Here is a 12,722-nt window from a genome sequence, read left to right as displayed (position 1 = left end):
GTAATGTCTGCATTTCACCAAAATCAGTGTCTGAAGTTCCTTTTTAATTTATCCACCTTATCCCTTCCCCTTCCTTTTGTTTCTCTGAATTACTTTTAAACAGATGCGCTCAGGTCAGCTTTCCCGAAAGCTGTGGGGATCAAGCAAACGGCTCAGCCAGATTTCATCAGGAGAGACTGAATATAACACTCAAGATTCCAAGTGATTGCTGCTTCTACCTTCTCTCATGGATGCCAGAAACATATTTAATCTTTTGGTCACTTTAAATGTATATCTCAGCTTTCAGGGGCTTGACTGTTAACAGTCTGTTGAAGACGAACTTATGGTAGAGGTTTAGTAATAAGCGTATGTACCCATGCAAGTTAGCTTGCTTGCACATTTTTCCTTAACCGTGTTGATTTGGTCACAACAAAATCCCTCTCTAAACAGCTGCTAAAACAGTGTTTCAGGAAAACAAAAAACCTAAACACACAAACCAAAAACACCAGACCTCCAAACCCAAGCTTGCTAATTGAACTTAAGATAAGTACCATTTGATTTAAAGATGAATAGGGCCAGATGCTCCTTGATCACAGGAAAGATATTTGGCATTGCTTTCACAGCACTGTAATTCCCCAGCAGTCAGTCTAAAATTGTCTGTTGCAGTGGTATGATTCAAAACTGGGATAGCTGACAATTATGACCTTTTCAGTATGTTTTTTAGACCAATGAACAACTTACTGTGATTTGTTCCTGTAAATGCCTATTGCTATCTTCCTTTATGTAGTTCCAGTTTTAGGCTGTTCTGCAAGGAACATCTGTGTTGCACTACTTGATTATCAGAAATTCTTTAAAGTACAGACGTGAATAACTTCAAAGAAGTTGAAGGTGGTGAAGGAGCAGAAGGAGGTAGGAAATACTTGCTGCTGAAAATTATTTATATTAAGTAGACTAAGATGCACACTAAGAAATCCCATAATATAGTTACTATCTTGAAGAAATAACAGGAAAAATCACATATCCCTGTTGGTCAAAGATCTATCCTCTTCATTAGTAAGGCAACAAATTTTCGCTGCAAAATCATTTAAACAACACTGCAGAACAACTTAATGAAAAAGCACCTGTTTGTTTCTTGGCTTGGTATTCACCAAACCAGTTGTTATCCATATTTTTATTTCTGTAAAACAAGCAGGAAAACAGATGATGTATCCGTTTTCAAGATGTGTTTAATAACTGGGGGAAGAAAATATCAGATCCTTACATGCTCTATACACAACAAAATGGTTACGGATTTGTTGCTATATTTTGGAAAAGCCATTACTGAATGTTTTTTTGTTATGTAATATATGATGTTGGAAGGGATTGTGTTTTCCTGTCAATCTGGCGTTTTTATAATATTAGTGATTTAAGTTATAAACCTTATACTGCTGGAAAAGCCTGGTGCTGAGGGAAAAACATGATTTTTTTGACCGGTATGCAAAAGGTATGTGTGCATGTGTGTATATGTGTCTATGTATATATATGTATATACATGTATGTTTGTCTGTTAAAAAGAGAAGATATTCCCCTTGCATCTTTTACCGTAAGGAGAGTATAAATATAAGGCAGAGCTCTAATTTGATTGCTAGCTAGTATATTCCCTTTCGGCTACCCGTCTCTTCCCTCTGCCATCACTTTTTTGTGTTATTTTTATTTATTTATGGATGTGAATGTGTTGTACCTCCTGTAAAGGTTATCAGGTATTCCCTGTGACTAGGGACCTGTTGAACTACCTGAGAACTCCATTATGTATAATCTCATTTCATTAAATTTTGGCATAATATTTATTATCTTTATAGAAATAAAGTTAATCCTTGCCCCGTGGAAAAAGATGATCTTTAAAAGTCCAATTAGTTTCAAGAAAACTGTTTACTCTTCCTCCTCTTAATGACTGATTGTGTGCTCTGTAAAGAAAGTTGTGTTGTTTTTTCTTTTGTAAATGAAATAGTAAATCAGCCTTGTGAACAAGTGGGTCTATCCATAGTTGCAATATTCAAACTGATCACTGTGACAGACTGGATTGTCTGATTGTCAGGAGAAAATCAGAATAATTTCCCTGAGTTGCTTGCCAAGAGAGCATTAAATTTCCAAAAGCGAAGTGAAATACTGTTTTTAATCACTTGCCTATCCAATGAGAATACTAAGGATACTCTGGAAGTATTAAATGTGTATATGAGAATGTGAAGTATGTTTGTCCATTATGATTTCATGAAGAAGGGATTTCAGGGGAGCTCTTTTGAGAGTAGTTCCTAAGAATTGCAGCTTTGAATGTAAGAATCTTCTGTGTTGTGGGAAGTTGAAAAAAGAAGCACATCATTTGGGGCATTGCAGTGACGTTTTTTGTAAGTACACATACATGTTCTGCTTAAATGCATATATGAGATTAAGTGTATGCTTGCAGGGGAAGGGAGTGGAGATTTTGGTTTAGGTTAGCAGAATCAAGTGGAAAAAAGTATCGAGATATGTACTCACCAAACCCTACAAAAGACCTCTGTCACTTGCACAGAAGATCACATAAAGGTTTGAAATCATCCTCTGTTTTAGACAAGTTTATACAAGAGATGGATTAATTTTTTTTAGTAATTTAATATTCAGGAATACTGAATACATGGTGTCAGCTTAAGTAAAATATATAGTTGAAATAATTGAGGATGAGAGGATTTGTAGTGAACAGTTTTGACATTTGAGTGCTGTCATTTCAGTGCATCATGAGCATTGGGTGATCTTCACAAATATGTGGGACAGGCTGAAATGTAGACAGTTTCAGGGCTGTCAGGCTTGAGAGCAGTTTGTGCTCTGCACAAAGTAGCAGCAGAATGAGGATGGGGAGAGATGAACTCTGAGCTACTTCATGCTCTATGCAGAATGGCAACATACACTATTACCTTTTCATCTTTTATGTGGTCCTTGAGGATGAGGGGTATATACCATCACAGTGTTTTTGGAACGACTCCAAAGGTTTGAAGGTCTGCACTTTGCCTTTATTTAAAACCAGCTTTAAATAAAAGATATAGGTGGTAAGTGTGAGCATTAGCTGGTATTTTGTTTCTGTTTGAACTTAGTTTTATGTCTTTTTCAAGTAGAAAATCATTTTTCTAATCAGCTGTTAAGGTTGACTGAATTGCAATCTATTATGTATTAGTGAACTGATCTCTTACTTTTGATTCCTTCAAGTTAAGTGAAGCTTTGGATCCCACCATGTTGCTTTTCATGTAGAAAAATGCGTACTTGTGAAGTAAGATTATCCTCTGTTTTTGAACTAATATTTATTTAAGTGTTAAAAAGTAAAGCTGTGAGATGAAACAATTCTGAATAGGAATTCAGAATAAACATAGTTGTTCATAACACTAGATTTGTCAAGACCTTCTTGGTGGTACTTTTCTTGCATTTAATTTTTGGAACAACTTTAATGATATTTATCAAAGCTAAATATATACTTATCTCTGAAGCTGAGTAAGGAAGCATCTGTGTAACTATATATATATATATATATGCATATATATATATATATACACACACATGTATTGAAAACTTTCTTTTGATGCTTGTGTATAGTCTAGATCAAGCAGCTAGCAGTATTGATTAAATTTTCCATAGAACTTAAAAGTGTATACCAAAGGATGATACTTAGAATACATCTCTCCCTTATTTCAAGAAAAACGTTTAATTTTCACAATTTACTTGTAACTGTTGATAGTATTTTTAATTGTCTTTTATATCTATAGTGAAGAATCTCATCTGTGCAGTTTTTATACTATACCAGCATTCAGAAAGTGAAATGTTTGCAGTTCAAGGTAGCATCTAACTTATGCGGATTATACCATATTAATATACTTGTTATCTAATACTAAATCATAGGATATCTAGAAACCATGTCTTCTATCACCTGTGTACTTTACCAACACCAGCACAAAATAATAATCCCAATCTTAAACTACATTTCTCCTGCATATAAATATGTATCCTAATGTGAACCTAAGGCCTAATCTAATACATATTGTGAGATTAAAACACTATAAAGGGTTATATTTAATTTGGTGGGAATTTAAATATTCAGTGCTTTCTTGAATGGGCTTTTCATGCCTTTTGGTTTAAAACCTATGGAGTTTTCAGATGTAAACATGACACTTTGGTAGAAGTCAGTTGCTTGTGAAAGTTCTGCTGAGAATGGACTTAAGCTGTGCAAGTATATATACTCTCTGATCTAGTTACCAGCATATATTAGCAAAACCTTCAGGAAGTATTATAGATGGGAGAAGTGGATAGTTCTCAAATGAGATATGCCACATAGTGCTACACTTCTGCAGACCTTTTTTCATTCATCTTGCTGAACTTGAACCTTGTTTTTGCAGTCAGTCATATTTGGTGCTGTAATAAATCAGTAACAGCACAGCAACTATAACGAAGTTAATGAAAAGGCAACCCATCAACAGATTGTATTAACTTGCATTGCTTTAAAATTGTGCACATTTATTTGGCTAAGACTGTGCAGGTCCAGGCAGTAACACAAGACATACTTCCACCTTCTAGGAGCAGAAAGTTTTTGTGCAGTCATATGCGTGTGAGTTCATCGTATTACCAACATCAGACTCCAGTGATTGGAAGATATCTTCCTTTCTATCTCAAGGAATCAAATTCTCCTTGTTATTACTAATAGGTCTTGGAGGCACATACTTTTAAAGAAAGCCAGGGTTTCATGAAAAGCTACTGCAGTTTATAAAAAATGGTAGAATATTATTGTCCCCTTCTTCACTACTATAGTCATCAGATGCCTGAGTGGCAGTTCAGCATGATCTGCACAGGTTTACTTTTCAGTCAAGTGCTATTATTCATCTTATTGCAGTCTGGAGCACCCCATAGGTGAGGAACTGCTTGTGGTGCTTATTCAAAGATACCCTTTGTTCAGTTTTAATTCACTTTTTTTGCAGTGCATCTGTAGAAGAAAACTCATGTTTTTCTTTTAGTTACTGTTTACCTAAAGGGCCCAAATAGAATAAGCATTTCAGTTTTCTTCAGGAGAGAATTCCTTCAGTTGTGTGTGCTTTCTATTTTTGTCTTCTGGACTTGGGAAATTTGGAAGGTATTTCCAGAGCTTAGGTCTGTGACTAGATTCTGTGCAGACACAATGTCTTGACTTACGTTTTATCCCAGAAGCATGATCATCAGTAGAGATTATAGTTTAATGCTGCTAAGGTGTCTTGAATTTGAAATATAAAACATCCAGCCATATGTATCATATATCTAAGTGAAGTTAGAGGCCACTTGTGTATTTAATTTCCTATCTAGTCTGTATTTCCTCTTGAGGGAGCCATATTTTTTGCCTTGAGGAAATGTTTAAAATAAATTTAATCATGTATCTGGTAGTACTGCTTTAATCATATATAGCTTTGAGCTATTACTTAAAGCCATGAGGAAAAAAAATCAAGGCAAACTTGATAAGTTCTGATTCAACCCCTAGCTTATGCAGGAGCATCTTAATATAAAATTAGAGAAACACTGCTTGTAAGACTTACCTCCCTTTGGTCAGTCTTTTGTTGGAAGTTGTGCTGCTACTTAGTTTGCGTGATGAAATTTGGTAAGCAAGACACTTCAACATGTCTCAGCATTTTTTTTTTAATTACTAAAGCTAATGGGGCAGTGCAAATAGAGTCCTTCCTTACAGCAACAGTTAATCGTATCTTCTGATTCTTACACCTTGTGCAATTATGTGATTACAAATGGATTTTTAAATGCCAAAAAATGCCTTTTTAAGAATTAAATGTTAGGTCTGAGGAGTGTTGAAAATATCTGCTTTCAAAAATATGCCTTCGGGCCCTGTAACAAACTTGCTGTCAGTCTTCTGTGCAATATCTCCCTTCTGGGTGCTTTAAGTGTATACTGTATGTCTTATTTCGGTTTGATCAGTATGTTTTGAGAGTGTGTATATTGGCTAATGATGGATTTTTTTTCTGTACAGCATGGTGGAAGATGTTTTAAAATTTTGCACTTTTCTAGGATTTGCAAGTTTGTAACCTAACAATTTTTAACATGCACACTTTTGTACATGATCAGCATTGTATATATTTAACATGAGTCTGAAGCCAATAAAAATAATTGAATGCACAACTTCTCACTTTATTAATAGTGTAAAAATGAAACTAATGCTGTGGGAGTACACTAAATGAGCAATTCTTTTATTACACAGGTAAAACAAGGGAGCAGGAACAGCTGACTCAGTGTCTTGACTTAATTGTGTTAAGGTAAATTTTTGATGGGGGAGGAATCAAAGTGGAGATGCATGGAAGGTACAGAACATTTCAGAGTAAGGCTATTCTTATTCTATTATTACTCAAGTATTGCAATAAAAATGTCATTTTTCTTGGAAAAGAAATGTGTCTGAGAAGTGAACAGGGTGGAGGAAAAGAGTCCAATAATGCATATTTATCTTTATTTATAAAGTTAAGGCTTGCCACCCACCCTAGGACTAGAAGCATCTCTTCCCTTCCTCCTCATGTGCCGACTTCTGCTGCAGAATATGCAAGGCTACAGCTTCTGGAGATTACTGTCAATCAGGAGGAAACTGAAATCTGTTCCAGGCTCGTGTTCAGTTGGTTTCTTACCCCTGTAAACAAGATCAACCATGCTGTAAGTTTGCACAGCAGCTAGCAGTACTGCTCTTCCATTTGTTACCAGGGATTGAATGAGGCATCCTTGTTCCTAACTAGCAGCTTTGACTCCCTTCCTTGCCTCCATCCTGGGATATACAGATTTGATTTCTTAGTAATGGTCATACAACTGAAGTCCTGAGACCCCTTTTTCTATAAAACGGTATAATTAGGATCAAATTAGCATTCCCCTGGCCTTCAGTACAGACCACAGCCTGACTGCTGGGGCACTCTGGATGAATGGTAGTTATTCGATCAGAAACATGAGCATCAATGTATGTAGTGCCATAGCACTTCAGAGTGTTGTCATACTGACTGCTCTTTTGGAACATTAAGCAATACTCATGTGTTCCCTAAAGAGAAATGGAAGCAAAGGATTAATAACTTCTGACATGAGGGATAGGCAGTATGGGCCAGGAGTTTAACAGAAATCTCTCTTTTTGTATTTCACTCAAATTCAAATGAAGCCATTTACCTCAAAAATAGTCGTGCTCCTGTTACTCCTTGTAAGGTGGCTTTGTCTCCTTCTACTAGCAGCATTGCACCTTCCCGCAAGCCCTAACATGGAAACATTTTAATGTTATTTTCAAGTTATTTGAAAAGCTAGAACACTTGTCACAAACAGGGCGGTTTTAAGTGTAGCTCCTCATGACTACAAACAAGATTTCCTGGCTCAGTTTTTTTAACAAAGATGCAAAGACAAAGGTAGGTGGGTTATTTTATTTTAGAAGCTGGTTTTCTTGTGTATTTAATTTTGCTTTTAAGGAAGGCTATAGAAACCATTAAGGAGAAAAAGAAAAATGTTCCACAATTACTTCTGTAACCCCCCATTCTTAGATCCACTTTTGTCCAAGCAACAATAAGCTGGGTTTGTTAGAGTGCAAACTTTATACTTCAAGTTAAAAGCTGGCACATGGAACAAATGAGCAAAATCCAAGGCTGAAGCTGTTAGCAACAGTATAACTAGCCTTTCTTGCTAGAGTTCTGGAAGGCTTGTCAGGAGGAACCCACACTGAAAACTAGCAAGGATGCATTTAAAGTGCTTACCATGCTACAGCCATGACTTTCCTGACTGGAAACTACTACTTACCAAAACTGGAGGGGTATTTGGTTCTTCATGATATTGGCGAATTCTTTCCTCTCTTGTCTCCTGCAATAATGAGTGTAGATTTAGCTGCCCAGGCAGTAAAGTAGAAGTTAAAGCCATCCAAGTACTATGACACTCAGCAACTTCTTAATGATAAGCAAAGCAGGCACTTCCCCTTGAGGAGAATGCTTTAATTAGACTAATGTATTGAAGAAAGTGGCAGGATTGACTTCAGTAGATACGTTTTTTCCCTTTCATCATTAGCAGCCATTGTAGCTTGATCAAACAGAACTTGCATAGTCCCAACCCCTGAAAGCCCGAAAGCTTCCAGTTAATTCATCCAGCTTTTTTTTTTTTATCTTTTCAAATATTTTCTCTATGTGCTCACTCTCAGAACAAGAGTACAGAGGAAGCAGATGCCTGAGGTGCCTTCTTCATGAAAGATGATAGTGAGCCAAGGATTTCCACTAATTAAATATCTGTTTCTTCCTTCTCAAGTAGGAATCACAATGAAGAATTTGCTTTTGTGAATGGCTCTGCCATGTTTCCTGAGGGTTGCTGCTTCTCAACTGAACAACAGCAGTTAAAAAAATCAAACCAGAAGGCTTTGTTGATAAGGAAACATAGGAACACAACAGGTACTTGTTGCAGCACAGAATTTCCATCCTCCTCTCGGAAAAATAGCAGGCAGTCTTTTTCCTGTAAATATCTCTTGCTTATCTAGAGACAAGCGAGCAGATTAAGTGACCACCTACAACTTCATCTAAATTCTAGAAGCACATCTTGATCTTCCATCTCTTCATTATTCCCTTATTCTTAATACTTCCACTAGCCACAGAGAAATTCTGATTACAAGGGCAAAAAGTATTTGGGCTGTTAATGGATGCACTCCAGAAACTGCTTCCTGGTTAGCTCCTGACTAGCTATTTAAGAAAAAGCTCTTCCATACAGTGGAGATGTCAATCTCTGTGCCTGATGTTTAACCATTTTTCTTTCAGCTATACTAGTATATGTGTTTACTTAGTACTGGCTGTTACAAGGTGTACTCTTTGCAGGGACACTCACACGTAGGTATTTTCTTATATTACAGGTTTGCATGCAATCTTAAGCTTTCCCTGTTCTGATAGCTATTTCAGGTGTTTAGATGTTTAAGCCTCTTAAAGTATGCTTAAATTAGGTCTTCTAGATCAGGAAGCAAAGCAGCATATTCCAGGACTTTCCAGAAACACTGCATTTCATCTTCACATTAAGTTTTTTTTTTTTTTTTTTTTTCCCCCCAATTCCATGCCAGGTATGAACTAACACTATTTCAGACATTGCAAAGCTGCTGTTTGTGAAAAACACTTTGTTCCACCTCAGTACCACTGTTGCCAGCTCCTCTTCCCACTCAAAGAAAAGCTTTAGGAGGGAGTAAAATGTTATTGCCTCTTTGGTATTTCCAACTGTTTGAGGGAGCAGCTGTTAAGACATTCTATAGCTTTGTAATCCCTTGCAAATGCACACTATCATTACACCTTGGTGCCCTGCATTTGCTGTGGCATGCTTTACTTACACCCATGTGAGTGCTTTTATCATCTGGATCCAGGTAGTGAGGGTTAATGTTAAAAGGAACTAAACCTAGGGCTTGCAGGGAAGGCGGATAAACAATTGGCATGTCATTGGTAGTATTGATGCTGACGGTAGCAACATTAGTTCCTGCACTGGATCCCATGTACGGAACCCCATCCTGAAAGACAAAAGCAATGATTAGTATGAGGTAACACAATTGGGAACAACATTTTATAGCATCTTCTATCAGTCTTGGAGACTCAGCAGTCAGATCAGACTTAGTCCTTCTAGCTCATCTCACTGCTAACTTCACAAGTGAAAAGCAGAAAAAGAAGAGCTCACAGTTTGAGGTGGGCAATAGTTTCTATGTAATAATAGTTGGCAGAGAACTAACTAGGGAATGCCCTGTACTCACAACAGGGTGATCCTCTCACAAGAGGAAAACTCGCAAGGTTGTCATTTCAGACAGACTTTGCTATTAAGAGATGCGGCTTGCCTATGTTGCGGTTACAGGAAATATCAGAAGTAGCTTTTAACTAGCTTCTAAACAGGGTATTTGGGATCACCCAAAGCTGAGCACCGTGCTGCCGCATTGTGTATTTGTGTATATTAAGATGGCCTACCTGACCTTTATTCTTGGCAGCTGGCCTCTTCAAACATTCTGTGGCTTGCATAAATTTGTCTGAAGTAATTCACAGTTCCACATTACTAGGGGAACACCTTGCTTCTGTTGTCTTCTACTGGTGACCTATCTTTGCTGTGCTTTATGAGATTCACTATGCTAGAATGGGCTGCTGACTGGAAGGGCTTGATGGCATTCGTATCTCTCAATTTTATGTCAAACAGACACCCAAGTTAATTACAACACTTTCTCATTTACTTGATTGTCTAAAAGGCACAGGCAGATTAAATTGTACTGTTGGTTTACTATTAGATAACCTGCAGCTTGAGCATATCTATTAACAAGATGAAAAGTGAACATAACCTGAAAAACACGGGTTTTGGCCAATGATTAATTCCTTGCACTGCTCCTTATTGGTATTTTAAGTTGAGGGGCTTACTTCTAAGGTATGGCATAGCATTGTACATCCTAAAGTCTTGCAGTCCCATATCGTAGAAACTGCTGTAGGATGGTTTACTGACCCTAGTCTTTTCAGTCTTTCATGACTAATGACAGCTTCATTTGGCCACAGCTTTCAGATCACCAGCTTGCAAGAGATGGCTCAATATTTGAAGTACATTAGAAACAAAGACGTAGAATCAACTTGAATTTGTCTGAACAAATGTTTATGCATGAGATCCTATCATTCAGACTTGGCCTGAGTCATCTAGTTGTTACCTCAAGAACTCTCTTCCTGATCTCCTGTATCAGACTGTTGTCATAGAGAGCTTTCAGGAGACGGAATGTGTTGCCACCTCCTGCAGAAAAAGAGTCCAGCTTATTTAATGTGCTTTACCATTGATTTTAATTGATGCCATTACAAGCTTGCCAGACTCAATGCTCTGTTCAGGACAGTATCCTGCTTTGAGCAACAAAAAACCCAGAAGCTTCAGAGGAATGATTGTCTGGCAGGCCACGGGCTTGTGTCCCAGGTCCTTCTGACAAATGACACTGGCTCTTTGACAGCAGATACTATTCTAATACCCTTGAGTGTGGTGTTAGGACTGCGCTCAATCTGAGCACAGTAGGCCTGGATCCTCTTAGTCTTGATAAAATGATGATAAAACATCTAGAATCATGTTTTTAATGCTGAAGTACTGTTCAAGTAAAGAGTTTGAAACTTACTTAAGGAGCAGTTCTATTGATAGGTCTTCCGTACTTCTATTCCCACCACTAAATTTAGGGTCTTACTGTTCCCAAATAAAGTACTGTTTTCTGTAGCTGCTTCTAATTGTGAGGTGAGACTTTTTCATGCTTGTCTCTACAGTACCAGCTCTACCAAAGACTAATGCAGCATCTTATATAAGCCCTCTTCAGAGAGCAAGAAGTAAAACTTACCAATAAATATTGCTTCAGATTTCCTTACCGCTTCCACTGGATCACAGGATTCATGAATGCTGTCCAGCCCGTAACCTTAAATTAAAATTTTTTTTACCTTTGCTGCTTCAGTTTGGAGGAGGAATATACGTTCAATCCCCCCATCCTGTTCTCTGCCCCCCTTCCACCCAAACATCTCACGATACAACCAGGGAACCTTCAGAGACCTCTACGAGGAAAAACGCTATATACCCTATGTTCATGCAGGGCTTCTGTGTGCAGCTGTACCAAAGCAAATGTTTCTTTTAAAGATATAGATGCTCAGTGTCTAAAAGAGCAGAGCATTTCAGTCAGCAGGTGCTGGCTGTGGTACGAAGTCCTGCTGAGCACTACCAGTTAGCTAGAAAACGAGGAAAAAGCTGTCACTGCCCAGTGCGGCTATGAGTCTGAACAGTCTGCCATTGTTGCTCTATCATTAGTAGTATGAATGTTGTATTTGAACATATTTTTTGTAATGGTTAAAATGTTTGGCTTTGACAGATTTGCTCTGCTGTGGTTCACTGAGTATGGCATGTGCCAGGAGCCCCAGAAGAACATGGACAGTTGATAGCAATCTTTCTGCAAGATAAGGAGCAAAGTGTGATACACCAGGAAGTGAGTATTGATTGTTACTACAGTAACAAGTCCAAAGTTACCAGGAAGGTTACAGACACATACTAGGGCTGTTGCAGTAGGCCACTCTGGCAAGATCTTTGCTCATAGCAAAGCTCAGTCACTGCTCATCCTGCAAACACCTGCCTGCAGCACATTACAGTAATGGTCTTCTTCACCTAGCAGTAGGTGCACAGCTTGAGCAGAGGCTTAATGTATACGGGAAGAAGTGTTCCCCCGTGTCATTACGGAGGATAAAAATACGCTGCTTTGCATCCGGGCGTACGAGCTTCCTCCCTGAAGTGGTTACAAGTGTTTGCAAGGCGCTTTCTGCCGGAGGCCTCTGAAGTACCCACTTCTAGGTGAAAGTTTGCAAGCAGCTCGCTCCCTGCTGCTCTCACCCTCTCACTGACCGGAGCTGAAGCAGGATTCGCCAGAGCTCCCCTGTCCCCGTCCCCCCGGGGTCCCCCCTTACCCAGGCTCTCAAACTTCTCCCTGGCGGTGCGGGCGTAGGCGTCCCGGTCGTGCAGGGCGTAGGGCACGAAGAGCACCCGCTTCACCTTCCTGCGGGAAGAGGGCACGGGTTTGCTGGAGCCCCCCAGGGCTCTGCCCCCCTCCTCGGGTCCCCCCCCGGCGCTTACCCCCCGAGGAAGCTCTGGATGTGCTGCTGGCAGTGGCCCAGGTACCCCCCTCCGTGCAGGGTGGAGTTGGAGACCAGCAGCAGGCGCCGGGGGCACCCCATGCCTCGCCCTGCCTCGGCCCGGCCCGGCCCGGCCCGCCCCTTCCTGCCCCGTGC

At 39.1% G+C, this 12,722-nt stretch overlaps 2 protein-coding genes across 3 annotated transcripts in view; one reads left to right on the top strand and one right to left on the bottom strand.

Moving 5' to 3' along the window:
* Window positions 1-1,481, top strand: part of NBEAL1 (neurobeachin like 1) — a 79,697-nt gene extending 78,216 nt beyond the window's left edge. For both annotated transcript variants that reach the window (XM_032189861.1, XM_032189862.1), the window contains exon 55: window positions 104-1,481. In XM_032189861.1, coding sequence (XP_032045752.1) covers window positions 104-205 — 102 coding nt within the window. In that variant the 3' untranslated portion in view covers window positions 206-1,481. The remainder of the gene's footprint in view (window positions 1-103) is intronic.
* A 4,630-nt stretch (window positions 1,482-6,111) lies between these two features.
* On the bottom strand, window positions 6,112-12,684 carry LOC116490558 (alpha-aspartyl dipeptidase-like). Its single transcript, XM_032189865.1, has 8 exons — window positions 12,568-12,684; window positions 12,402-12,490; window positions 11,297-11,371; window positions 10,637-10,716; window positions 9,302-9,475; window positions 7,753-7,812; window positions 7,138-7,220; window positions 6,112-6,619 (listed from the first exon to the last, which is right to left on the bottom strand). Exons 1-8 carry the CDS (start codon window positions 12,666-12,668, stop codon window positions 6,541-6,543), a joined length of 741 nt encoding a protein of 246 aa, XP_032045756.1. The 5' UTR covers window positions 12,669-12,684; the 3' UTR covers window positions 6,112-6,540.
* Window positions 12,685-12,722: the final 38 nt, after the last annotated feature.

This window comes from Aythya fuligula, chromosome 6, assembly GCF_009819795.1.
Source record: "Aythya fuligula isolate bAytFul2 chromosome 6, bAytFul2.pri, whole genome shotgun sequence".
Lineage (NCBI taxonomy): Eukaryota > Metazoa > Chordata > Aves > Anseriformes > Anatidae > Aythya > Aythya fuligula.
Note: the sequence above shows the minus strand (reverse complement) of the source record. Positions and strands in the feature narration are given on the sequence as shown.

Bases quoted from the DNA above. Each gene is read 5' to 3' on its own strand.
- LOC116490558 (XM_032189865.1), bottom strand. From the start codon at position 12,668: ATGGGGTGCCCCCGGCGCCTGCTGCTGGTCTCCAACTCCACCCTGCAC. The intron at 12,491-12,567 runs GTAAGCGCCGGG...CTCTTCCCGCAG, and splicing joins ATCCAGAGCTTCCTCGGGGG to GAAGGTGAAGCGGGTGCTCT. The intron at 10,717-11,296 runs GTAAGTTTTACT...CTTTTTCTGCAG, and splicing joins ATCTGAAGCAATATTTATTG to GAGGTGGCAACACATTCCGT.